This window comes from Mangifera indica, chromosome 5 (genome assembly GCF_011075055.1).
Source record: "Mangifera indica cultivar Alphonso chromosome 5, CATAS_Mindica_2.1, whole genome shotgun sequence".
NCBI lineage: Eukaryota > Viridiplantae > Streptophyta > Magnoliopsida > Sapindales > Anacardiaceae > Mangifera > Mangifera indica.
The window spans coordinates 9,273,194-9,299,589 of NC_058141.1; the positions used below are offsets into that span (position 1 = coordinate 9,273,194).

Consider the following 26,396-nt stretch of genomic DNA (forward strand, 5'->3'; position numbering starts at 1 on the left):
GAAGGTGTACATTTAAAAAATTAAAAAAAAACTGGAATACAAAAACTTTTTCTCAAATAAACACAAAGAAAACTAAAATGAAACTCAGCATTTCTTTCTCCTATAATTTCTCACTAATGTCCGAGTATTATACAACAAATTGCAAACTCCAAATGAAAATAATCGAGACAGCATAAAATGTCAACGGGAAACAACAGCCCATAATATTAAAACTGTAAACACTGGGCCAACTATAACCCCAATATAAATTTCAAACTAAATGATGAAATGCAAAATTTCAAACGGAAAACAAATGAAGATTCTAATAGACATTGGTAACCTTTTCGCTCATATATAACATATAAACAAAACACCAAAAAACAAACTCAATATGTTAAACAGTGCATCCAGTTGTTGACATTTGAAAGCCAGACAACCTAGTTCATTAATCAAACGGGTATAGATAAAGATGCCATAAACCATTGTCTCTGGTCATTAAACGAGATAAATCAAAATCTTTAAGGTAAACAAGCCTCAACATAATCAGAAAGCAATAACAATGTCCTAAACCAGAGAAAATTACCCAAATGACCCTAAGCAGTGAGCACCACGGCACCGCCAGCCTCCTTAATCTTCTTCTCAGCAGTCTTTGATACCAGCTTGGCCTTGACAACGACCGGCTTATTCTCTGGCAACATGCCTTTTCCCAAAACCTTAAAGTAGCCGAACTGAGTGACGTCTATCAACGGAACGTTGTCTTTATTAGCCTTGTCCTTAACATCGTGGGGAACCATAGACCAGAGCTGATCGATGTTGACGATGGGGCAATAGAACTTGTTGCGGAGCTTGTGGAAGTATCTCATACCAACTTTACCGAAATACCCCGGATGGTATTTGTCGAAAAGGATCCTGTGGTGGTGCATACCTCCGGCGTTTCCGCGACCTCCGGGATGTTTTCGGTGTTTCCCGATACGACCGTGGCCGGCACTCACATGGCCCCTCTTCTTTCGGTTCTTCTTGAATCGGGTCGTCATTTGCTACGAAATCTGAGGTTGTGATTGCTGTTTCGAAGGCGAAGAGCAGCAATAAAATACGAATGAGCAAATTTAGGTGGGGCTGCGGCTAGGTTTTTCGGTGACTTGAGTATTTGTTGGTGTTAGCGGGCTGTAAACTTGATCAAGTTGGGCCTGTACGTATCTATGGGCTGTGGATATGTTAACTCTTCAATTGCAGTCTAGACGGGAAATTTTTTATTTTTTTAACATAAGGCAGTGATTCCTTTTGCCACCACAAGGTTTAAGATAAAACCCTTTTTCACTCTTTGAATGTGTTAATCACATTTTCCACCCAAAATTTATTTTTATTAACGGAAAATCTACAATAAAGAGAAGATTTTTTAATTTTTATTTTCTAAAATTTGGAAAAATATGAAAAAGAAATACATCATTGTTTTTTCCATCTTCTCCGACAACACATCTACAACTTCCCTTTCCATCTTCACAAGCCTATCTAACGATATCATTAAGAAAAACGTCATTGTTTCTTCTATTTTCATCAAAACACATTAATTGTAGGTATGAAGCCAATTTTAATTGATTTTCAATTCATCAAAATAGCTGTTGCATCAATCTATTTATAAAGATTCAAGAAGACCTTAAATCTGAGGTCAATCAATGATAGGAAGTAGAGGAAGCAAAGGACGGCATGTTGTAAATGTTCCTCGCCTTCACTTTGAATTCACCAACATTGAGGTGTGAATCTCATGTCAGATGTAATAAATGTGTGGATGTGTTGTTGATTTGCAAGATAGATAACCATAATTCTGAATCTACTAGCACTAGAGAGGTGTATCATTTGATGAATGAGTTTTCTTATATAAAAAATGAATGAAAGATGGGTGGTTATTGAAGCCTTTTTTCTACGAAGGATAAAGGAATTCTTTATAAAAAAATAAAATAAAAAATCAAAGAAAAATGATCAAATGGGTGGCTGTGTGGTGGCAAAGAGGTTAATGTAGTTATTATAGATCTCATCAAAAAAGATTTCTGTTAAGGGAGTTAAATTTTAAATCTTCTTTTAATTTTACAAAAATATTCAATAAACATTAATCTTTTAATAAAATATTACTAAATAATGTTTAATATTTGATTAAAATATTATTTCTTATTACAAAGGAGACATTATATTTCTTTAGTTGTTCAACATATGTCTCTGTATAGCAACATCAAATACACAACACCTGGCGAAATCTAGACTAGAGAATTAAACTTGGGTTGTGTCATTGTGACATTAACAGAAAATTGAATGTACATGGGGGCGTAAATATAAAGAGTGACATAATTTTCCCACCAAATCTTTAGCATAGATGTGTCCCACGAGCTGAATCCAGAGTTTCAAGGTCCAATACATGGTAGATTTTTCCACCACATGAGTTAGACTTTGGCCAAAAGTAATGTGAAAACATTAAAGAGGTAGCCATTTTCCTTGACTTGAAGGGCGGCATGAAGGCTTATAAGTACCCCCCATCGTTTGTAATTGAATCATCCGGGAAAAAGATATATATATATATATATTCACTTTTCTCTCCTCTCAATTAACTTATACTTTTTTCTCTTCCATTTCAAATCTATCTCTCAAATCTTCTTCTTCGTATATTTATTTTTATTATAATTATAATATGTTATCAATATGATCAATTCAAATATATTATAATCTTTTCATTATATCATTATACTACTTATATATTGTAAATACGAATATCTTAGTTGTGATGTCTCAGTTATCTTTTGATTTCTGTTACGTTTTTATTTAATGTTTCATTTATAATTGTATTTTATTTACAACCCGAAGTTTACAAAATTATAAATTTGAATCTAAAGTCTTAAAAATCTTAAACTAGATCTGAAGTCTGAAATATCATAAATCTAGACCCAAAGTCCTGAATAGTATTTATAACTTAAAGTTTATAAAATTATGAATCTAGACCTGTAGTCCTAAATATCATGAATCTAAATCTGAAATCTTTTGAATATCATTTATAACCCGAAGTTTAAAAAATCATAAATTTTGGACTTGAAGTCATAAATATCATTTGTAACATAAAGTTTACAAAAACTATGAATTTGGGTCAGAAATCTTGAATATTACTTGAATATTTATTTTTATTGTAATAATTATATTCAATTTATTTGAATAATTATTTATTTACATCTTTAGTTATTTGAATATTTATTTTCATTATAATAATTGTATCCAATTTGCAACTTGAAGTTTGTAAAATCGTGAGAATATATATATATATGAGCCCGAAGTCCCAAGTTTCATCAAAGTCTATATTTTATACTAACTATCTCATATTTACAACCTGAAGTTTGCATAAATTGTGAAAAATATAGACTTGAAGTCCAAAATATAATCAGAATACATATTATAATATTCTGAATACTAATTACAAAACTAAAAGTTTTGTAAATATGAGATAATATATGAACTCGAAGTTTCTAAAAATTAGTCTCAATATTTCTTCTATAAAATTAGTTATTTTGTAAATATGAGATAATATTTGAACTTGAAATTTCAAATATTAACTCATATATATTGTCTACAAAACCAGAAGTTTTGTAAATATGACCATATTTGAACCTGAAGTTTTTAAAATTGGATAAATAATATTAAATAAGCTTTTTACATGATTCTCCACCTAGAATTTATGAGCCTTGAAAAATTGATTAAATAAAATTTCCCAGAAGGATAAATATAAAGCTATTATTTTTCGACATCATATCCCTGAAGGATTACAAGCTGAAATATAGATATAATAATAAATCCATTAAATTTGTAGAGAAATTTGAAAGGTAAAGTTGAACATCAGATTCAATAATACTCTCTCAATGACTCTATAATTTAGTATAACTCTATGATGTTTAGAATCTTTTCCTAACTGTGAAAGATAAAATATTCTTCATCTTTTATTTTTAATATGCTCATGTAATAGCAGTATCGAAAAAAGAAATTTTGAATTAATATTTTCTCCTTAAAGAAAAACCATCAAACTCACTCAAGTATTACATCGTTCCTTGAAGTGAACGCAACTATCAAAAGTAGTTATTACGAGTGTGAGAAATAATTTTTTATTCAAAGATGGTTATACTAGAAAATATCAGTCATACCACCAAAAGTGAACTAAGACTGAAACGAAATAAATTATAATGCAGAGTAAACCACAAAACAATAGGTGCAGTTGTAAATGTTATTGGTGGTGTACCTATAGTACACACAAACATTGGGTGGATCTATATTAAGCACACATAAAAATTTACTTTTTGATAAGTTAGATCTTGTCGATCTAATGAATCTTGATGTTTCAAATCCTCTTTCAAAAAATAAAAATATGGGTCACTTAAATAGTGACAAGGATGCCCAAGATTTTTATAATTAAATCTATCATATATATTTATTTTGGAGTCATGAATATTATTTTGTATTTTATTATCATGTTCTCTTAACATTTTGTATTTTATTATCATGTTCTCTTTCTTTCAATATTTTGTATGCATTATGAGTAACGTAATTTTTAAATAAAACGAAACGGACTCCAAAATTGAAGCGTTGACTTCAAAAGTTGATTAAAGAAACATGTGTTTGATGGATAGTGCAACAACGCACACAATTCTCAAGTTAAATAATTTTTTTTTAACTTAACATTAATTGAAGCTAAAGTTAATACTATATCAGGATCAATAAATTTGATTGAAAGCTCTAGAAGAGCCATAATTGTGTTAAAAAATAAGACCAAATTAAGCATCAATGATACATTATATTCAAGTAGATCCAAAAGAAATCTACTTAGTTTTAAAGATATAAGAAAAAATGGTTATCATCTTAAAACCATGAGTGAAAATAGTACATAATTCATCTGCATAACTTGTAATACCTCTGGAAGAAGGCTTATACTAGAAAAATTGTCTACTTTATCATCTGGATTGTATTATACAATCATAAAGGCAATTAAAATCTATGCAGAATCGAACTAGAAGTTCGTTAATCCAAAAGCATTTATGTTTTAACATGACTGTTTAAGCCACCCAAGATCTATAATGATACATAGGATTATTGAAAATTCACATGGACATACATTAAAAAATCATAAAATTTTATTGTTCAGTAAAAAAATTTATATCGTCTGTTCTCAAGGCGAATTAGTAATAAGACCATCTCACTCTAAAATTGGAGTTGAATTCTCATCATTTCTACAAAGAATTCAAGAGGACATATATGGACTCATTCATCCATTAAGTGGATCATTTCGTTATTTTACAGTCTTAATTGATGCATTTGCACGATGGTCTCATGTTTGTTTATTACCTACTCGAAATGTTACATTTGCTAAACTGTTAGCACAAATTATAAAATTAAAGACACATTTTACAGATTATTCGATCAAGTCAATATAGCTAGATAATGCTAGTGAATTTACATCCAAAGTATTTGATGATTATTGCATGTCATGGGGATTGAGGTTGAACATCTAGTCCCGCATATCCACACATACTTTATTACTAAAAGTATGTTACCAACTTCTATGTAGGGACATGCTGCAATGTTAATTCGCTTGTGACCTTTTTTTTATCATCAATGTTCTCCCCTACAATTGGTCCTTAGTCACCAACCTGATATATCTCATTTGAGAATATTTGGTTGTGTTGTATATATTCCTATTGCATCTCCTCAATGCACAAAAATGAGACCCCAATGTTGTTTGAGAATATATGTTGGATATAATTCATCATCCATTATAAGGTATCTAGAGTCATTAATAGATGATTTTTTTATTACACGATTTGTAGATTGTCACTTTAATGAGACAATATTCTCATCTTTAAGGGAAAAGAAAATGTCTCCTGAAGTTAGGCATGAACTTACTTGGTATGTACCTAGCATGTCTCATTTAGATCCTCGCACATCCCAAAGTGAAACTGAAGTGCAAAGGATAATGCGTTTACAAATTATTGCTAACCAAATACTTGATGCATTTGTAGATATATCAAATTTGATAAGATCACATGTTCTAGCTACTAACATACTAGCAAGAATTAATGTGACTGCTAAACAGTCCACACATGTCGTAACTAGGGTCGGACTCAAACTGAGCCCCTTCGAGCTTGAGCTCAAGCTCGGCTCGAACAAGCTCAAAACGAGCTAGCCTATACGAGCTCAGTCGAGCTAGAGCTCGAGCTCGCGCTACTCGCTAAATTTTTCAATTAAAATTTATGATACAAAACGATTTCGTTTTGACCAATATGTATTAAAACAACATCATTTTAATAACAAAATAATTAAAAACTCGAGCTCGAAATGAGCTGAGTCAAATTTGAGTCAAGTTCGAGCTTGGCTTCCATAAACTCGACGAGCTTGAGCTCGACTATATATAAACCAAGCAGAGCTCAAGCTCGGCTCTGCTCGAATCCAGCCCTGGTCGTAACTAAATAATCTACTGCACGTCAAAAGCGTGGTAGACCTATTGGATCGAATGACACTGTTCCTCAAAAAAGAAAGACAAATAATCAAATAGATATCAATCATGATGATCCTAAGATAAATGAAAAGTTCATACTCTCTAATATTCCTCAAGAATAAGTTATGGTCCCTGAAGAAACTCAAGCCCCTGAAGTTGCACAAGCCCCTGAAGTGATACAAAATCCTGAAGAACATGATAATACGAATATTGAAATATCTTTAAATTATGCTCATAGACGAGAGATGTGGAATCGTGAAACATTTATAATTGATGATATATTCTCATTTATAATAGCTATTGAAATTCTGAATAATGATAATTTTGAACCACGTACTGTGGTTGAGTGCAAACAAAGGCATAATTGGCCTAAATGGGAAGAAGTAATTTGAACAGAATTAGCTTATCTAGCAAAACGTCAAATGTTTAGACCTGTAGTTCCAATACCTCAAGACGTATAACCCGTTAGATATAAATGGGTATTTGTGAGAAAAAGAAATGAGAAAAATGAAATTGTTAGATATAAAACCAGACTTGTAGCCCAAGGCTTTTCCCAAAGGCCAAGTATAAACTTTGATGAAACATATGCACCTGTGACAGATATAATCACATTCAGATATTTAATCAGTTTAACAGTCTTTGAAGGACTGGATATGCGTATAATGGATATAGTCACTACTTATTTGTATAAAAATTTGGACACTAAAATTTATATGAAACTTCTTAAAAGATATAAATTGTCTGAAGCAAAAAGGGTCAATTCAAGCGGCATGTACTCAATTAAATTATAAAAATCATTGTACAGATTAAAACAATTCGAACGTATGTAGTACAATAGTCTCAGTGAATATTTGAGAAAAGAGGGCTATGTGAATGACCCTATATGCCCATGTGTTTTTATCAAAAGGTCAAAATTGGGATTTACTATTATAACAGTTTATGTTGATGACATGAATTTAATTGGGACTCTTGAAGAGCTTTAAAAAACTACTGAATATTTGAAAAAAAAATTTGAATTGAAGGATTTGGGGAAAACAAAATATTGTCTCGGTCTGCAGATCAAACACAATTCAAATAGAATACTTATCCATAAATCAATGTATATTGAAAAATTATTAAAACGCTTTAATATGAATAAGACTTATCCTTTGAGCTTCTCAATGGTTGTTCGGTCTGTTAGTTCGAAAAATGCCCTATTTCGTCTTAAAGAAGAAAATGAAAAGATACTTGGTCATGAAGTACCGTATCTTAATGTCATTAGAGCCTTATTATATTTGGCCCAATGCACGAGAGGGAATATATCCTTCGCAGTTAATTTATTGGCCTGATTTAGCTCTACATCAATTAGGGTTGGATTCGAGTCGAGTTGGCTCGAGCTCGAAATTGAGTTCGGCTTGAACGAGCCCGAAACGAGCCAAGTATTAACGAACTCGAACCCGAGCTCGAGCTTTAAGTTTCAGAGGAATCGAGCTCGAGCTCGAATACGAGCTGGAAGTGAGCAACTCGCTATGGCTCGCGAGCCAGTGGCTCGTTATGGATTGCGAGCCACTGGCTCGTTATGGCTCGCGAGCCACTGGCTCGTTATTGGTCGCGAGCCATTGGCTCGTTACATGTCACGAGCCACTAGCTCGTTATGGCTCGCGAGCCGTGTCGCTTGACTTGGCTCGCGAGCCAATTCTTATTTAACCAAAAATGGCAAACGGTGCCGTTTTTGGTTATATAAGAAGTTCATAATTCATTCCCTTTAAACATGTTTATTTTTCCAAACTAGTCGCGCTTGCGTTCCAGACTTCCAGTTCCAGACCTACGCGTAAAAACTCTTCTCCAACCAAACTCCAAGCTTCAGTTCCAGTTCCAGACCAAAGTACAGCCCTTCGCCATCTGAAGTTCTGGCCTGCAGCTGCTCTCCAGTTCTTTCGATAGGGGTTTTTCAAGCGATTCTGTTCAAGTCTTCTAACGTCACGTGCCAATAGAAGATTCCAGCGATCGAGAGTTCTACAGCGAGAAGTTTAACGACGACGGTGACGTGGACGACACAAATATATTTCAGGTTTGTGTTTTTCCATTTTTTCACTTTCAATTTTGTAATTTTTGCCTTAAATTGATTGAACCCTAACTTTGGAATTAGGGTTTCTGAATTGGGGGTTTTTAATTTTTTAATTTTTAATATAAAATTTTTTGTTGAAATTACGCTGTTGGGGTTGGATGTAGACGACTGTTGTGCTGCTGTCTATGGTCAAAGAATTAATTGACGCTATTGGAAAATTAGAATATCTGTTGAATTAATCAGTGGTCTGTCGTCGCCCCTACCAACTCAGCTATCTTTTATCAATTTAAGGCCAAATAGTTATGTCCCACCCAAGGTTAGGAGATATCTTAAAAATTTTGTAAGCTTCCACTGGCATTCAGTACCTTTAATAATTCTGATTAGTTTTAGTTTAAAGGCCAAAAGACCCATTCTAAAGAAAGGTTTAGTTGGTTATCAAACTTTTCTGTGGTAAGTTTTGAAAATTTAAATATTTTTAGGATAATTATTAAATTTAAAAATATAATTATTATTTAATTAGTAAAATTTAAAAAAAAATTATCTCATTACTTCATCTTACTTTTTAAAACTTATAATATCTCTCTTAATCTAAATTTTAAGAAATTATATTTTTTCTCTTAAAATTTATTTTTCTTTCCTACTTTTTTTAAGTAGTTTCTCTGATTATTGTAGTTCTCTCCCCTGATGTTCCCTCTCTCAGTGCCAAAGTGAGATGAAGGAGACACCTTTCAGTAGTCCATTTTTTAATATAAAATTTTATTGTTGAAACTACACTGTTGGGGTTTTTAATTTTAGGGTTTACTTGAGTAGATCTAAGTTTTTTTTTCAGTTCTAGTGTTCAATGTTTCATGATCTTTGATAATTTGTTCACAATGTTTAGTATATGGATTTGCGTTCAATGTGTAGATCTACTTGTCGGTGTTACTGCTTGCGTTCAATTTGATGTTCATGTATAATTTGATTCCTGAAGTAGATCCAATTTGTTATAATCTGTTACTGAAAGGTCTTATGATATCATTGCAATCTTGTTTGCTACATGTTTAAATTTGTTGTGGTTGCTATGCTGTGTCATGTATCATTAAAGATCCACTGTAAGTTAGTGTACTTTGTTTAGGTCTATATTCTACAGTCTTTGTGTTTGAAGAGAAATCTAATCATTTCACTGTCTGTGGAGGTTAAATGCAGGCTGTAATTTTTTTTGAAGTTGTATCACTTTTGTTTGTTTTCTTTTATGCATGTTAAATCGATTGTGTTTGCTTCCAGTTTTTTTTGCTGTTTGGTTACTCGTTGTTGGGTACCAAATTTGACTAATTTGATGAAGTATGATTCTGGATACTGCTTAAAAAAAAAAAAGGCTACTTGCATGCTCTATCTCTTTTAATTTGGTTAACCTTATGTCTCAATACTATGTAGTGATATGATCTGTGAAACTATAGGATTGATCAATTTAATTTCTGTAAGACCTGATTTAATATTGAACTGTTCTAATCCTTTGTCTCATTTAAACTAGTAATATATCTTTGTTTTCTATGTTCTGTATCCTAGGAAGAATTAAAGTGTTAACTGCTTAAACTGGAATTATGATTATTCCTTCTAGCTTGTGCTGTTACTGAAATTATGTTCATGTATCTAACTGGGTTGTGTTTTTAAATTTTTATTTAAATTGTATCTAACCGTTGGCATGTGATTGTGATGTAGAATATGACATCAAGAAGAGTAGAACCCTCCGGAGTAAGTCGAGCTTCATCTCAAGCATCGACTGCAAGCACAATGGCTCCTTCTATATGTGCATCTGTTAAGAGAAAATCGGTGCAAATTGAAGCACCTATTGATGATGTTGATATTGATTTGGCTGCAATAGGAGATTTTGATGTCTCAGCTTCAAGTGAAGAAGCTGAAGCAACTGAACGTCTTGAAAGCCAAATGGAAGCACCACCTCCTGTTATTTCATCTACTAAGAGGAGGAAAACATCAGCTGTTTGGGAGTGTTATCCCGAAGATAAGTTTGTTACTATTGGCGATGCTACATATGCGGTTTGCAAGTATTGCCAAAAAAAACTGAAATTGCAAAAGACCAAGGCTACTTCCCATTTGACACGATATATGGGTCAATGTGTGGAAAGGAAGAAAGCAATGGGGAAAGACTTGGTCGTGAGGGGACAAACAATTTTGGGTTTTGAGCGTTCAACTTTAGGGGTGCCTAATCCAACTGTGGTGAAAACAAAGACTAGTTATGAGCATCCCAAGGTTAGTTTGAGTTTAATTATTAACGTATATTATTACTATAAAATTGTTATGAAATTAATTGTATTAACTAATGCAATGATTATGGTGTTGGTGTTTCAGGTTCGAGAGGCCTTAGCCCACATGGTTATGATATCTGAATTGCCGTTTAATTTTGTCGAGCACCCTGACTTCATTAATTTTTGTCACGTTCTGCAACCTCTTTATGAAAAAGTTGGAAGAAAGCAAGTAAAAGCTGATTGCTTTAGGGTTTATCAAGCAGAGCGTGAGAGATTGAAGAAGGTTTTTGAGGAGACTAGAAGGATCAGTATTACTACTGATCTTTGGAAGTTAGATCATCAAAGTATTGAGTACATGGTACTCACAGTGCATTGGGTGGACCAGTCATGGTCCTTAAATAAACAAATTATAAACTTTGTGCACCTACCTCTACCTAGGAGAGGAATAGACATTGCAGCAGCAATATTTGACTGTCTAAAGGGTTGGGGGATTGAACATAAGGTAAAATCAAATTTGTAAATTGTTTATCAAAACACATATAATTTTATTGCATATCATTTCATTAATATTCATTAATTTTGTTTGTAGGTGGAAACTGTCACAGTAGACAATGCTTCTGCAAATGATAGTTATGTTAAAAGATTAAAGGAAGATTTTCAAATGCAGAGAACTTTGTTGTGTGATGGAAAACTTTTCCATGTTAGGTGCACTGCTCATATTGTAAATTTGTTAGTTCAGGATGGGGTGGTCGTGATTAAATTCATCATAGACAATATTCGGGAAAGTGTAAAGTTTGTAAAAGCTAGTGAGGCAAGGCAAAAAAATTTTGCCAAAATTGCTATGCAGTGTGGAATTAAAGAGAGGAAGCTAGTTTTGGATTGTGCTACACGATGGAATAACACATACAAAATGCTAGTGACAGCACTGCAGTTCAGAGAGGTCTTTCTTCGGTTTATGCTTGTTGAGTCAAGTTATATTTATTGCCCAACAAGGGAAGAGTGGGAGAGATTGGAGGTCGTCTGTGACTTCTTAGAAATATTTGATGATATAACAAAATTAATTTCTGGGTCGCAGTATACAACTGCAAATAGGTATTTTCAAGAAGTGTTTAGGATAAAAGAGGTCTTTAAAGAGCGAGAATTTGATGAAGATTATTCTATATCAATGATGGTGTAAGCAATGTCAGAAAAATTTGACAAATATTGGGGTGAGGTGAATTTCCTTATGGCGATTGCTAGCATCATGGATCCCAGGTAATTAATTTACAATTGATTGGGTTTATTATAATATATAAGGTTATTAAAGAACATGTTTCTAAATAATTAGTTTGCTTGTGCTGATTTCAGGATAAAGTTTCTTATGATTACTTTGGCATTTCCCACTTTATATGGTGAAGAAAATGCCCTTGTGGAGATAGAAAATGTCAAAAGGGCGTTAGAAAAATTATACGAAGAATACGTTGACATGTTGTCATCCGAAAATTCATCAACTGCATTTGCACATCCACAACATCAGCCAAAGACCCAACAAGCACCATCAAGTATATCAGGTACATTAGATCATTGATATTAAATGAAACTTTATAACATATCATAAGCTCTAACATTTAATTTGTAGGTAAATCATCGAGCTCTCGATATTCAGAGACTAGACATTATCGTCCTGGATATAGTTGGATGCGTTTGAAGGACCATAAGGAGAAAACATACTCAGAAGAAACCAAAAAGTCTGAGTTAGAAATGTATCTAGATGAACGTTGTGTTGAAATATCTGATGATGTCAACTCAGGCGACTTTAATGTGCTTAACTGGTGGAGAGACAACCAATATAAGTATAAAGTGCTTTCACAAATGGCAGTCGATATCTTAGCAATTCCTATTACAACAGTGGCTTAGGAGAGCGCATTTAGTGCGGGTAGTAGAGTGATAGATATGTACAGGTCAACTTTATCACCAGAAACAATCAACATGCTTATGTGTGGAGCTGAATGGATGAGAACACATTATAATATGAAGAAACAAGATGAGGTAGTCAATAACTTATCACAACTATATGATCTTTAAATTGATTTTTCATTTAACTGTTGGTGGTATGATTAATAGCTTTCATTAATTTTTAATTTCTTGAAGATTGAAGTTGAAAACGAGATTGCTGAGATTATCTTGCCAGATAAATTATGACTGGGTTGCCTCATCAGCAAAATTATCAGGGAGAAAATTATTGGATCAGTGGCTGTGACTTGCCTCATCAGAAGGGGTGTTCATTTGTTCAAGCAGTTCTTAATGGTAAACCCCTAAAATCCACACCTTGGCAAGCTTTGTAAGAGATAAAATCCACACCTTGTTTACTTCATTGGATTTTGTTGTATTAATGTTTTTTGGTAGTTTGTTTATCTGCACCAGACAACTCCCTTTTTTTTCTCAGTAGAAGAGGTCATTTAACCATCCTAGGAAACTATCATTTAAGGAGGTCATTCTACTATGCTGAGTTTATAATTGAAGTTATGATTATTACTAGAGAAGGGTTATTTAATCCTTAGCCAAGAGTTCCCTTGTCTAATAGTATAGCAGGACTAGGTGTTTATACCCCTGTGTATGATAGATTCCTTTGGTACAAGTAATTAAGTGTGAACTTCATTGAGATGACAGAGAAACATAATGTATAAACACCAAGATTTATGCCTTTAATATAGCTACTATGTGTGGTTAATCTTTCTTTACATTTGGTTTGTATTTTCCATGCAATGGTGTTTCTATTTTAGCTCTCATTTTGATGTTGGTTTTGTTTCTTTATTGAGAACTCCCTTCAACATGGCAACCTTACTTTTATTTTTTATTCTTTATTTTTATATAAGTTCAGATCATGAAATTAATTGTATTTGTGGAATATCCAATTAAAATTCTTATTTACTGTTGACATGCATCTAGTTCTGCATCTTTCAGTTTTGGGTCCTCACCTGCTTTTGGCCAGTCAACTTCTGCATTTGGTAGCAGCCCATTTGGAACCAGTACATCCCCCTTTGGAGCACAAAGTTCACCATTTAGTGAGTTTCTTAAATAAGTACTATTGTTTATCTTCTGTTAAGCATTTGTATCAATGGGAAGCTCATTAACCCTACAATGTTCTCTGTCTTTATTATTGCTTGTGTTGTCAGCAACTATTGAAAGTAAGCAAAAAAAAAAATTTATGACTGTTGTATGTTATTGCACAGGATCCCAAGCCACGACACCAATATTCGGAAGCACTCCATTTGGGCAGTCTAATATTGGGGTTCAACGTGATGGAAGTAGAGTAGCTGCTTACACACCTACAACTGAAGCAGATACTGGTAGTAGTACGCAGCCTGCTAGAAAGTTGGAATCGATATGTGCCATGCTTGTCTACAAAAATAAAAGCCATGAGGAGTTGAGATGGGAGGATTATCAATTGGGTGATAAAGGTAAGTTAATGAAATCTGGAAAATCAGTATCTCTTATTCCTATAAATGGTGACTTTGGCTGATTCATTTATATTCCACGTTACAATTCGAAATTTCAGGTGGACCACTTCCTCCTGGTTAATCTGCTGGGGGAATTGGCTTTAGTGTATCAGCTGCTCCATCAAGCCCCTTTGTTGCTCTATCTGTATTTGGTGCATCATCAGCTAGTCCTTTTTCCAGCACTACATCTTCAAATTTATTTGCTCCTAAAACTTCAGCTTTTACTGGATCAAGTTTTGGAACCACCACATCAACTGCTTTTGGTACTTCACCTTTTGGTGTGTCATCTACACCCAATCCTTTTGGATCAACTTCATCTGCAGCTCCTTCCATATTTGGGCTTGGGACATCAACTTCTGCATTTGGTGCCAATTCATCTCCACCTACTTTTGGTCCGTCACCATCCCTCTTCAATAGTACAGCAACTCAGGGTACTATATCATCATTTGGCTTTGGCTTGAATTTTGGTAGTTAGTCATCTCCCTTGTTCAGTTCTGCTGCCCCTGGACAGGCAGGTTCTGGTTTTGGACTGACCACCTCTTCATTTGGAAACAGTAGTACTATGTCTTCTTTTGGTACTTCAAATATATTTAGCACACCTTCCACTGGATTTTCTGGTAGCATTTTCTCAAGCACTCCATCACTTGCTCCTTCTAGCACACCATTGTTCGGTCAACCAACTGTAAGTGACTCTTGAAATCGTTAAAATTGATTTCTTTCATTGTGATATTAAACTTAGTTGTTCAGTTGATATATAGTAAGTATGATGTTCTGTTCTTGCTTTTTAATCTGTCTTGAAGAGAGTTTTAGAGCTTATTGTTGTTTAGGCCATTACTGGAAAATTTTTCCTGTATTGCTTTGGTATGTTTTAAGGGGTCTTCTACATTGATTTCAATCTGCCATTCCAATTTCAATTACATAACACAGGATTTGTCATGTTGAATCACATGGTAAATAACAGATAGACAAGTGGTTTGGATTGTAGAACATGCAGCATCAATGTTTGAGATCTAAACATTTCATATTGGCATATCTAAAATGTTACAGAGCTAGATTTCTGGAGATTGAGAGTATTGGCATATCGAAACTTTTCATTTTGAAGTTTCTGTTAAAATCTTATGTGAATTCTATTTTTGTTGTGTATACATCTTTAGCCCTCTGTATCTATGCCATTTCAACTGGGTCAACCTGCTTAGACTGGTGGTGCTTTTGGATTTAGCAACTTGGGTCAGACACACGCAGGTAGCTTGTTTTTCTCTCCATACTAGTTGATGATATACATGACAGTGATTAAGCTTTTTGCCTGATAGTGCTGACTTCATTAACTTATTTGCTGTTATAGCAGGTAATACAAGTAACTTCACTGGCTCGTTGGGAACTCTTGGTCAGAATAACTTTGGACAACTGTATGTCTCACCTGTTTAAGCCCTTTGATTAGTATTTATGTGCATGTAGATTTAAACAATTCTTTTTAGATCGAAATGTGGTAACCCAAATGCATGAATAACTAGTTTATCACGCATTTTCCCCTATTCCCCTCCCTTGGTTATTGTTTCTATTGATGGCTGCCTTTGTTAACTTCTTCTGATTAGTTCTTCCTTTAGTTGAAGTTCATTATAAAGCAGAGGGAATTTATTTTTAGTTTTTATCTGCTAATGACTTAAAGGATTCATGCTGTAATACCTTTGTTGACCAGGTTTGCCACTCCGAGTTTTGTTACCGTGCAACCTATTGTGGTTACAAATCCATTTGGGACACTCCCTGCAATGCCTCAAATGTCAATTGGTCGTGCTAGAACTGCTCCTTCAATCCAATATGGAATTTCTAGCATGCCAGTAAGTTTTAGCTTTCTTTAACTTTGCTTGCTACTCTAGGGTTATGGGTTGAATTTAATTATATCTTAAAAATTTTTATTGCAATCACTTGTGGTTACCATCAGGTTGTTGAAAAATCAGCTCCTGTCAGAATACCATCCTTATTGACTTCTCGACATTTGTCACAAAGGCGGATCAGGTTGTCTGCTATGAAATATAATCCCAAGAATGATGGTCTGAATAATTTATATTTTGATAAATTAACATTGCCGTAATTTATATTTTGATAAGAAACAGATAGATATATTCATTTGTAAAAGGATTTACTGAAAGGTAAGCAAAGTTGTCTGCAAATAAACTCTCCAAAAACATGGTCTAGACAGCTCAATAGCATAAACAAATTAAACTAATAAGTTATTTAAATTTAAGTATTTCAATGTATTTGCGTGTGGTTGAGTTGAGTGTCATCTGTTCCTGTAGTTTTCCTTTTATTTTTCACTGTATGATATGTGGTAATCTTTTGGCCTGTTTTTGTTCACTTGATTGTTTCACGTTGAAATTTTCACAAAATGGATAGACAACGTCGTGAGAAAGAGCTAAAGAATCGATCCTCAAAGAAGGCAGCTGAGGCTGAGCAGTCTTTATTGAATAGGGTGTGGGATTATTTACTTTCTTTCAGCTTCGCTGGATGCTTGAGTTATGTGATATTTATTGAAATAAGTTTGTTGTTGTTGCATTGACCAACTATTCCCCTTGCTATTGTCTTCAGCTGTTTTGATTTTGTAATCCTTTGGACAAGAAAGAGAAGTTAGATGCTGTTAGTGTTTGGATGAAGGACAGAATGTGGAAATACTAAAAATAAGAAAAAGCAGTGTGGAAAATAAGTTTGTGATGTAGATATTATCTATGCAAATCTCAATGATCTACTGCAAAATAATATTGATCTTAATGTTGAGAAACATGTCATGGACATTTTCTTTTTTTATTAAATGTTTACTTGCTACTTTCTGCTGTTCCTACCATTTTTGCTACTGATTTTGTTTCAGTAAAAAGATAAAATGAAGATCTTTGCTATTGATTTGGTAATAATTTTTATTTCTTCTAAAATGTTTGTCGTAACATTACCCTTAAATGCAGCTTGGCTATACTGTGATCACCTTGGAGGTATAAAGTGTCTGTTAAGAATATTATCTTCTTTCTTCTAGACACCTGAGTGTTGCGAATTATGTTTAGACAAATTTGGTAACTTGAATTAATTTTTTCTCTTTGCTTAATGAGTTTGAATAGTGGATTGACATTTGTTCAGCATTTCTTATTACTATCACTTGGAAATGTGGGATTCATTTTGTGAATGATTTTAAGATATGGCGTTTTTAACTTAAATTTTATGGGGTTTTTGTTAGATAATAATTGGACAATCCATTTCTAAATTTTATTACTTAACAAATAACTTACTACTTGAAATACGAATCCAATCAGAAAGAAAAAAGTCAAACTACAAGAGCAAAAAAAAATTCCATTTTATTTAGATTTTCAGACTCATTCATTGTTTACAACCAGTTTAGAAAGATTTTAGAATGATCTTAGATTCATAAATAATATAGGTTTAAAGATACTGTCATATAGTTTGGTTATCAAATGATTATCACTGATGCCACATGAAAAGTATGGTGAGGATTTAACTTCAGATAAGGAAACGAATGAATCTTATAATCATTTCTTGAACTATATTTTGGTTTCTTTGTTGGTATTATCTTTAGGTGGGTGAGAACATGTGTTTGCATCTATGTTATCAGCAAAGAACCTAGTTTTATCCTCAGTATAAATTTATGACTGAAATTATGTCACATGTTGTAGGTAGGAGTTGATTATATTTAATCTTGGAATTATTTTGTATTGACAATATTTTATTAATTTGGATATTACATTGAATCTATTAAGTTTCGGGTTGACATGAAAATATAAATATTATGTGGTCCTTACTTACCCTCTGAATCTTTGAGTTTTAGATTGATGCTTTGTAAGCTCAGCTCGCAAGCTCGTTATGAAGCTCAGCTCGTCAGCTCGTTATTAAGCTCGGCTCGTCAGCTCGTTATTAAGCTCGGCTCGTCAGCTCGTTATAAGCTCGATGGCTCGGCTCGTTATAAGCTTGATAGCTCGACTCGTTATGCATTATCGATCCTAGATCGATTATCGGCTCGATATCAGCTCGTTCAACAGACTCGCGAACAGATCGCGAGCCAGTGAGCTCGAATACGAGCTACATTTTCGTGAAGCTCGACGAGCTCGAGCCACGACTTGGCTCGAGTGAACAGTAATTGAGCTGAAACCGAGCTTCCCCGTGTTCGGGCTCGACTCGGCTCGAATCCAGCCCTAACATCAACTCGTCGCCATTAGAACGAAACATACATATACTTCGTTACCTATGTGGAACTAGAGATTTACGATTATTCTATTCTGTTAAATCCCATAAAAATCCTAGTTTGGTTGGATATGCAAATACTGGTTATCTTTCTGACCTTCATAAAGCCCTTTCACAAACGGGATATGTTTTCACTTATAATGACACAGTAATATCATGACGCTCTACCAAACAGACCTTGGTTGCAACGTTTTCAAATCATTTAGAAATTCTAGCTCTCTATGAAGCCAGTCGAGAATGCATATAGTTATGGTCTATCATCTATCATATCTGGAATGCATGTAGTCTTCCTTCTACAACAAACACTTCTTTTATATTATATGAAGACAATACAATATATATTGCCCATATTAGAGGTGGATACATCAAAGGAGACAAAACCAAACATATCTCACCGAAGTTCTTTTACACTCATGAGCTCCAACAGAGCAAAAAGATTGATGTCAAACAAATAAGATCCAGTGAGAATCTTGCATATTTGTTCACTAAGACACTATCGACATCAACATTTAAGAAGTTAATGTATAACATCAGTATGCGACAGTTCAACAAGCAACCAAATTAATCCTACTACAAAGAGGGGGAACATTCATCAAGGGGAGCATTTGTTAGGCAAATTTTTGAAGTTTATCACATATTGGACAAAAGGTGCACTATACTCTTTTTTCATTCACTAGGTTTTGTTCCACTTGGTTTTCTTAGTAAGATTTTTAATGAAACAGTTTAAGCATGTCTAACATGAACTTATAGGATATTAAATAATTATGTTCTTTTGCTTTGGTTTTTATCTTATTGGGTTTTTTTCTTAGCAAAGTTAATATAATTATCTGTAAATAGTGGAAAGTAATATGAAAGCATTAAAGAGATAGCTATTTTCCTTGACTTGAAGGGCGACATGAAGGCTTATAAATACACCTTCCCCCCCCCCCCCTAATCCTTTGTAATTAAATCATCCAGGAAAAGGCAATATATATATATTCACTTTTCTGTCCTCTCAATTAGCTTATACTTTTTTCTCTTCCATTTCAAATCTATCTCTCAAATCTTCTTCCTCATATAGTTATTTCTATTATATTTATAACACACACACACACACACACACACACACACACACATACATACATATATATATATATATATATATATATATATATATATATATATATATATACTATGTATGTATGTATATAATATAACTGATTGACTTATTAAAGTGCACGTGTTAATTTACTAAAGACCTATAAAGGCATGATTTAAGGGTCTTAGGCCATGCCATATTGTAGGCTAGCAGGGCTTGCCCTTCGCGGACCATGGCTAAACACGACCTTTGAGTACAATAAACGGTGTTAGATATGACTCAATATGGCCCATGATTATGCCTAGTTTGGTATTAAAACACTTTTTCACTCATTGAGTACATAAATCACATTTTTTAATCCTAAACCTAACTCCATTGAAAAAATATAACATTATAAGGTAAAATAGTAATTTCATTATCTAAAAAATTTGAAAATAAACTAAAAAATGACCTTTTTCGTATTTCACTTTAACATTTTAAATAGGACAACTGCCCTTTTATAGGTTTGAAAACTTACAATTCACTTTATGTAATTCAAGTTTGAAAACTCTAACTACAACAATCGCCACCATACAAATCCAAACCCACTTAAACTATCACACATCCAAGCCCAAAACCATAAAAATTGCCACCTACCAAACTCAAACCCGTTAAAACCACGAAATAATAGTTTGACCTTTTCACATATTTGAAAACATGTAATTTAATCTATATAATTTAAGCTAGAAACCATAACCACCACAACCACCACCTATTCAACCCTACCCAAGTCTAAACTTATCAAAACCATCACCTACTCAAACCCGACAACCCACTAGGACTATCTATAATGAAGAAAAGAGTAAAAGTAAAAGAAGAAAAAATGAGTGTTGATAACAAATTTGATATACATATAACTATTTTAAAATTATGTTGATTTGAAATGATATAATAATTTTGAAAAGTGAAATAATTAGAGGTAATATAATAATTTAACTTTTTAATAATGTGTCAAAATTCTTTTTTTTTTTTTACCAGAGTTAAGTTTTAGATAATAAAATATGATTTCTATATTCGGTAGGTGGAAAAGTTGTTTATGACTAAACTTTGATGGGAAAATAAAATCACTCTAAGGGGGCATTTGGTTTAAGAAATATTTTATTACTAAAATTGAAAAATTATCTTGAAAATAAATTACCTTGTGAATTACTTGGTATAAATTATTATTATTCTTGATAAAATTTATTAAAACAGATATGTATAAATGATTATTATATTTTGTTAGAAGTAATAAAAAAATACTAGTATATTATTTTATTTAAATGTGCTTTTGTATAATTATTCTAAAATATATTTTTTTATGTTATTTATTATATTAATTGAAAATGATATTCTTTTTGTCCTAAAAAAATTAATAAATAAAGTTATAGTTATAATAAAATCAAGATTACCTTAGTAATATTTTAATACTTAAGATGAAGGTGATAATCAGATTATCTCTTATATTATTTGTCACATTATCATAGATAATAAAAAATTATCACATTTTTTTATTATTTATAAACCAAACAAAATAATATAAATAATAAAAAAATAGATTACTAAAATACTCTTTAATCTCCCTCAATCAAATGCCCCCTAAATATAAATGGGTGTGGGAGAATATCACAATTTGATTGTTGTGCAATTTTGACAAGAGTAATAATTTTATCAAGTACACGAGATTCTTTGGTTAAGAAAATCATTAACAAAAAAATCTATTTCAAAGTGAGAGTGTAAAAGTCATTAGAAGTTGTTAGCCAAAAGCTTTGAATGATATGTTTATTGTTTGAGTAAAATAGCCAAAAGACATCACATATATATAGTATCTTTAGTCCTTAGTCAACTAGGATTTGTATTCCTTAGTCAAATTGAAATTCCAAAAAAGAAAATATAATACTTCTACATAATTACAATAAATCAAATTATGATTCAAAACCCTAAAATAAAAAAATCTTAACAATCCTCGTTTTGTTAAAATAGTTTTATCCTTAAGGCTGAATAATACTAAATTCTAGAAACTTCTTCTTTAATGACTTGTAGTACTACCAAATGGCGTCTTTGATTGGCAAATTAGCCCACTAGACAAGTGCTTTAGTAATGAGATACTTATGGCAAGTCACAACATGTTGATTAAGAATAACCTCAAACAGGAGCTTGATTTCACCAGTTGCAAAGTAATTCTTAAAAACTCAAACCTAAATTTCATTGATAACTTGAATTAATTTATTGATTGTTGAAATGAATCACAAAAACTTATACCCTTTATATAGATTATTGACCCTCTTGATTAAAATAGAAATCATAACTCTATTAAAATGGAAACATATTAAATATCAAGCAGGAGCTTTAACTCCATTTTTATGAGTAATGCTAGGATATCGCATGAATTGTTTGGTATTAAAACTTTGGACTTTGTTACAAATGTTGTTCCTTAATTTTTTGTATATATAAAAATTTCAACTCAATTTGAATTATCATATATCTTTCTAACCCCTTTTTATTATACCTTCCAAACATTCATATCAATGTTTTAAAACTTGGAATAGATTAAGTAGTTGAATCAATTTGACTAACATGTGATAGTTAGCTCTGTTTAAGTTTGTGATAGACCTATAGTCATTAAAGCTTACAACAGAAAGGGAAAGAGAGGAAATGCATCTCCAACAACCTAAAACTAGTTGGCAGATCTGAATATGACATCTTTGAATAAATCTCCAATAGATCAAACACAATTGGCAAAGGAGGATAAAGATCATACAAAGATGGCAACACAACTAGTCAACCACAAGGACATGGAAACAAATCACAATCAGAGCAATCAAAGGAATAATGAAGCTGATTTATAGGAAGTTAACATAACATTAAAAGAGGAGGAAAGTTTCAATGGAAGACATCGAGAAAATTAGTAAACCTTTAGGTTCGGTTGAGGCTTGGTAGCCTAGAGATTCTAGAAGCTATTCACTGCAACTCTTGAGTATTTGCTTTGTTTATCCATTGTTTTGGGTATTATATTTATTTCTTATTTGGCTAATAAATAGTGTACTCTGCACTATTTCTCATTTAATAAAAAATCAATCTATTCATTGTTACAACGTTCGCATTACAGTTTATTTACAATTACCACTACACACATCTTTTACAAACAATAATAATATCTCCAAGTATCCAAAGGCTGAGTTGCAACTAGGGGACACAACATTTGCAATAATAAAATATCATAATTAGGTGCACATCAAAGTGGTATCAGAGCAAGGTAAGATTGGGTTATGGTCAGTATACGCATGGACTCTAGAATCAAACAAATGGAGAAAGTAATTAATAAGAGATTTAGAAACTTGGAAGATGAATTTGGAATAGTAAAAAATTAACTAGGGGAAATTCAAATAGAATTATGAGAAGTGCATTCAATGAGAGGAGAAGTGACATAAATCAAGGATATTCTAATGGCCTTCTGCTAGAAAGAAATAAAGGGAAAAATGATAGTTGATCAATCAGAGGTATAGGAGAACCGAAACGATTCAAGATGTAGTAAAGAGGTCCAACGACACCTCTAACAGGAGGAGAAACCCAAAAAAATCAAAGGGCATGACAGAGGAGATGTATACTCGCGACGAATTAAGATTCTGATGTTTGGAGGAGATGACCCAGTTGGTTGGATTTTTAGGGTAGAGAAATACTTCTCTGTTAATTGAGTGAGGCAGAAGGATATAGTGAAGGCAGTAAGTGTATGTATGAAGGGAGCTGCCCTAACATGGTTACAGTGGGAAGAGGCTCAAAAGACATTTGACAATTGGGAGACGTCCAAGTTGGCAGTGGTTGAGAGATTTCGAGTGACAAAAGATAGGTTAGCCTATGAAGAGTTGTACTTACTTCGACAATGTGGTTATGTTGCTAATTATTGATTCCAGTTTGAGAAACTAATGGCGGCTCTGCCAAATTTATCAGACACTATATTGAAAGAGGCATTTATCAATGGGTTACGTGATGAAATCCAAGGTGAAATCATGGTGATAAAATCGACGACATTGTGATAGGTGATGAGTGTAGCTCAATGAGTCGAAGATAGAAATTTGTTGCTAGATCAAGTGAAGTAATAGACTAAAGCCACGAAGTCCAACCATTCTTGGACCCAAACCATTTCAAACCCACACCCAACAACCATCACAACCTACTTCATCCACTACAGGACCACCCAACCCACTCCAAATAAAGCTCGCACTACCTTTACACCCATTTCTTTTAACTGAACCAACCCAATTACCCTTGCCTATCCAACCAATGTCACAACACCAATAACTGTAGATAGACGACTCCTAGTAGCTTCTAGCAATTCCAACAATGGCGTCTCTCAACCACCGATAGCGAGAGCTCTAGAATATGAAGGCAAAATATGTTGACTCTCATTTCATCCCTTCTCTAGCATCAAGTAGCAAATAAAAAACCTCAAGGGCCTCTGCTTTCGGTGTGACGAGCCCTATGGTCCTAACCACTAGTCTCATCAAAGATCCCTGCAAGTTTTGATCCTTGGTGACAAAGATAAGAAGCCAAAATTCGGTAAAGTAACGTTGACAGTAGCAACAATGACAAATACAAAGCAACAAATTTTCCAAAAGAGCAAATAGAATTAACCCACTCGGTCGCTAGAATAAACCTATATTAATGTTCAAGGTCGTCGATGACATCTCAAGACATGAGGTACGTATCTTAATTGATAGTGGCGCTAGTCACAACTTTATTTCAAATGCACTGGTTGAAAATTTTAATATTTCTATATGTTTAACTAAAAATGTTGGGGTAACAGTCGAAGATGGCTATAAAATCAGAGGTAGGGGGTCTACAAAAATTTAAAATTAATAGTGCAAGGGATAGAAATTGTCCAAAATTTTCTATTGTTAAAATTAGGGAATATTGATGCCATTTAGGAAATGAATGGTTATCTGAATTTGGAGATATCAGGATGAATTAGAAATTATTAACCCTTAAATTCAAACAAGGCCATAAATGGCTCAAAATCTAGAGGGACCCTGCACTTACTAGATTGGACATTTCTCTAAAGACCTTTTTACGAACGGTTTACAAGGAAATTGTTAGGTATTGGATATAATGGAATAGAATAAAGACAGACTTCTAAAATTCACATGTTATACTTTCACAAAATCTCGAGTTTGTTATAGGAATTTCAAAAGTTATTTAAACCATTATCAGAATTACCTTTAAAATGGGTCAATGATCATACCATCAAACTTGTAGTTAGAGCACAACCACCTAATATTCGTCTTTATCGCTACCTTTATTATCAAAAGGATGAAGTAGAAAAATTAGTACAGAAGATGTTGGATTCTAGAATCATTTGTCCTAATGTCAGTCCTTATTCTAGTCCCTTTTTGTTGGTAAAAAAAAAAAAAACAGAGGTTTGAGGTTTTGCATAGGGCCTTAAATAAGCTCACTATTTTAGACAAATTCTTGATCCTTGCAATTGATAAACTTTTGGATGAGTTAGAGGGTGCAACCATTTTCTCAAAATTGAATATGAAATCAAGATATCATCAGATTTGGGTGGTAGAAGAAGACATTGAGAAAACAACCTTCAAAACTCACAATGGGCATTATAAATTCCTAGTTATGTCATTCGGCTTATCAATGCCCCGACCACATTTCAAGCATTAATGAATAATATATTTCGCCCTTACTTACACTGGTTCATATTGGTTTTCTTCGACGACATACTAGTCTACAACCCAGATTGGAATACTCATTTGACTCATCTTCATACTACATTCAAGTTGTTAGAGTAACACTAGCTGATCATTAATAAAAAGAAGTGTTTATTTGGGTGTCAAAAGGTAGAGTATTTGGGGCATATCATTTCTGTCTCAAGTATGTCAATAGATCCTTTGAAGGTTGGGAGCATGCATGTCTGACTAGTTATCATGAATGTTAAGAGGTTAAGGGGGTTATTAGGCCTTGTAGATTATTATTGTCAGTTTGTCAAAGGCTATAGGAAAATAGTTGAACCTTTGACTAAGCTTCTCAAAAAAGATGGTTTCGAATAAGGTAAAGATGTGTAGGAGGCCTTCAATCACCTTAAATAAGCAATGACCACAGTATCGATTCTGGTGATGCTTAATTTTTCTAAAACTTTCATTTTGGAAACTAACACTTTAGGGGTTGGGTTAGGGGTTGTTCTTATGTAGGAAGGTAGACCAATCGTTTTCATTAGCCAAGCTTTCTCTCAAAGAAACAAGTTAAAATTAGTTTAAAAGGAACTTATGGCCATTATGTTTGCTGTTTAAAAATGGTGGTATTACTTGTTAGCTCGACATTTTATCATTCAGACAAATCAGCAAAACCTAAAATACCTGATGGAATAGAATGTGTTAGGGGTTGACCAACAAAAATAGGTGGTAAAGTTGTTATGGCATGATTTTGAGATCCAGTATAAACCTGATCTTGAAAATCATATTGCTGATGTGTTATCAAGACAAGGATAATTTACTGTTATTTCCACTATATAGACCACTTGTGCTAATGGTTTATTAAAAGAAATTTCCAAGGACCCTTATATTAAACAAATTGTCTAAGATCTCATTCTAGATTCAAAGTCTCACCTGGGTTATTGCCTCAAAAAGATAGTTTTGTTTTATAAAGATCGTCTAGGGGTGATGCATCAATCTTCGTTTATTTCAATACTACTTCTGAAATTGCATTCTTGACCCCAGGAGGACATTCTTGATTTTTTTGTACCTATAAAAGGATTTCTAGTATTCTATATTGGGAGTGTTAGAAAAGTGATATACAA

At 33.1% G+C, this 26,396-nt stretch overlaps 2 protein-coding genes and 1 pseudogene across 2 annotated transcripts; 2 read left to right on the forward strand and 1 right to left on the reverse strand.

The window, feature by feature from the left end:
* Nucleotides 1–371: 371 nt before the first annotated feature.
* Nucleotides 372–1,120, reverse strand: LOC123215483 (60S ribosomal protein L27a-3-like). The gene has a single exon (XM_044635601.1). The coding sequence runs from the start codon at nucleotides 1,011–1,013 to the stop codon at nucleotides 573–575; it is 441 nt and encodes a 146-aa protein (XP_044491536.1). The 5' UTR covers nucleotides 1,014–1,120; the 3' UTR covers nucleotides 372–572.
* Nucleotides 1,121–10,241: 9,121 nt separating this feature from the next.
* Nucleotides 10,242–11,538, forward strand: LOC123216335 (zinc finger BED domain-containing protein RICESLEEPER 1-like). The gene is made up of 4 exons (XM_044636768.1): nucleotides 10,242–10,787; nucleotides 10,887–11,285; nucleotides 11,373–11,461; nucleotides 11,523–11,538. Exons 1-4 carry the CDS (start codon nucleotides 10,242–10,244, stop codon nucleotides 11,536–11,538), a joined length of 1,050 nt encoding a protein of 349 aa, XP_044492703.1.
* A 2,162-nt stretch (nucleotides 11,539–13,700) lies between these two features.
* LOC123216336 lies at nucleotides 13,701–17,088 on the forward strand (annotated as a pseudogene).
* Nucleotides 17,089–26,396: the final 9,308 nt, after the last annotated feature.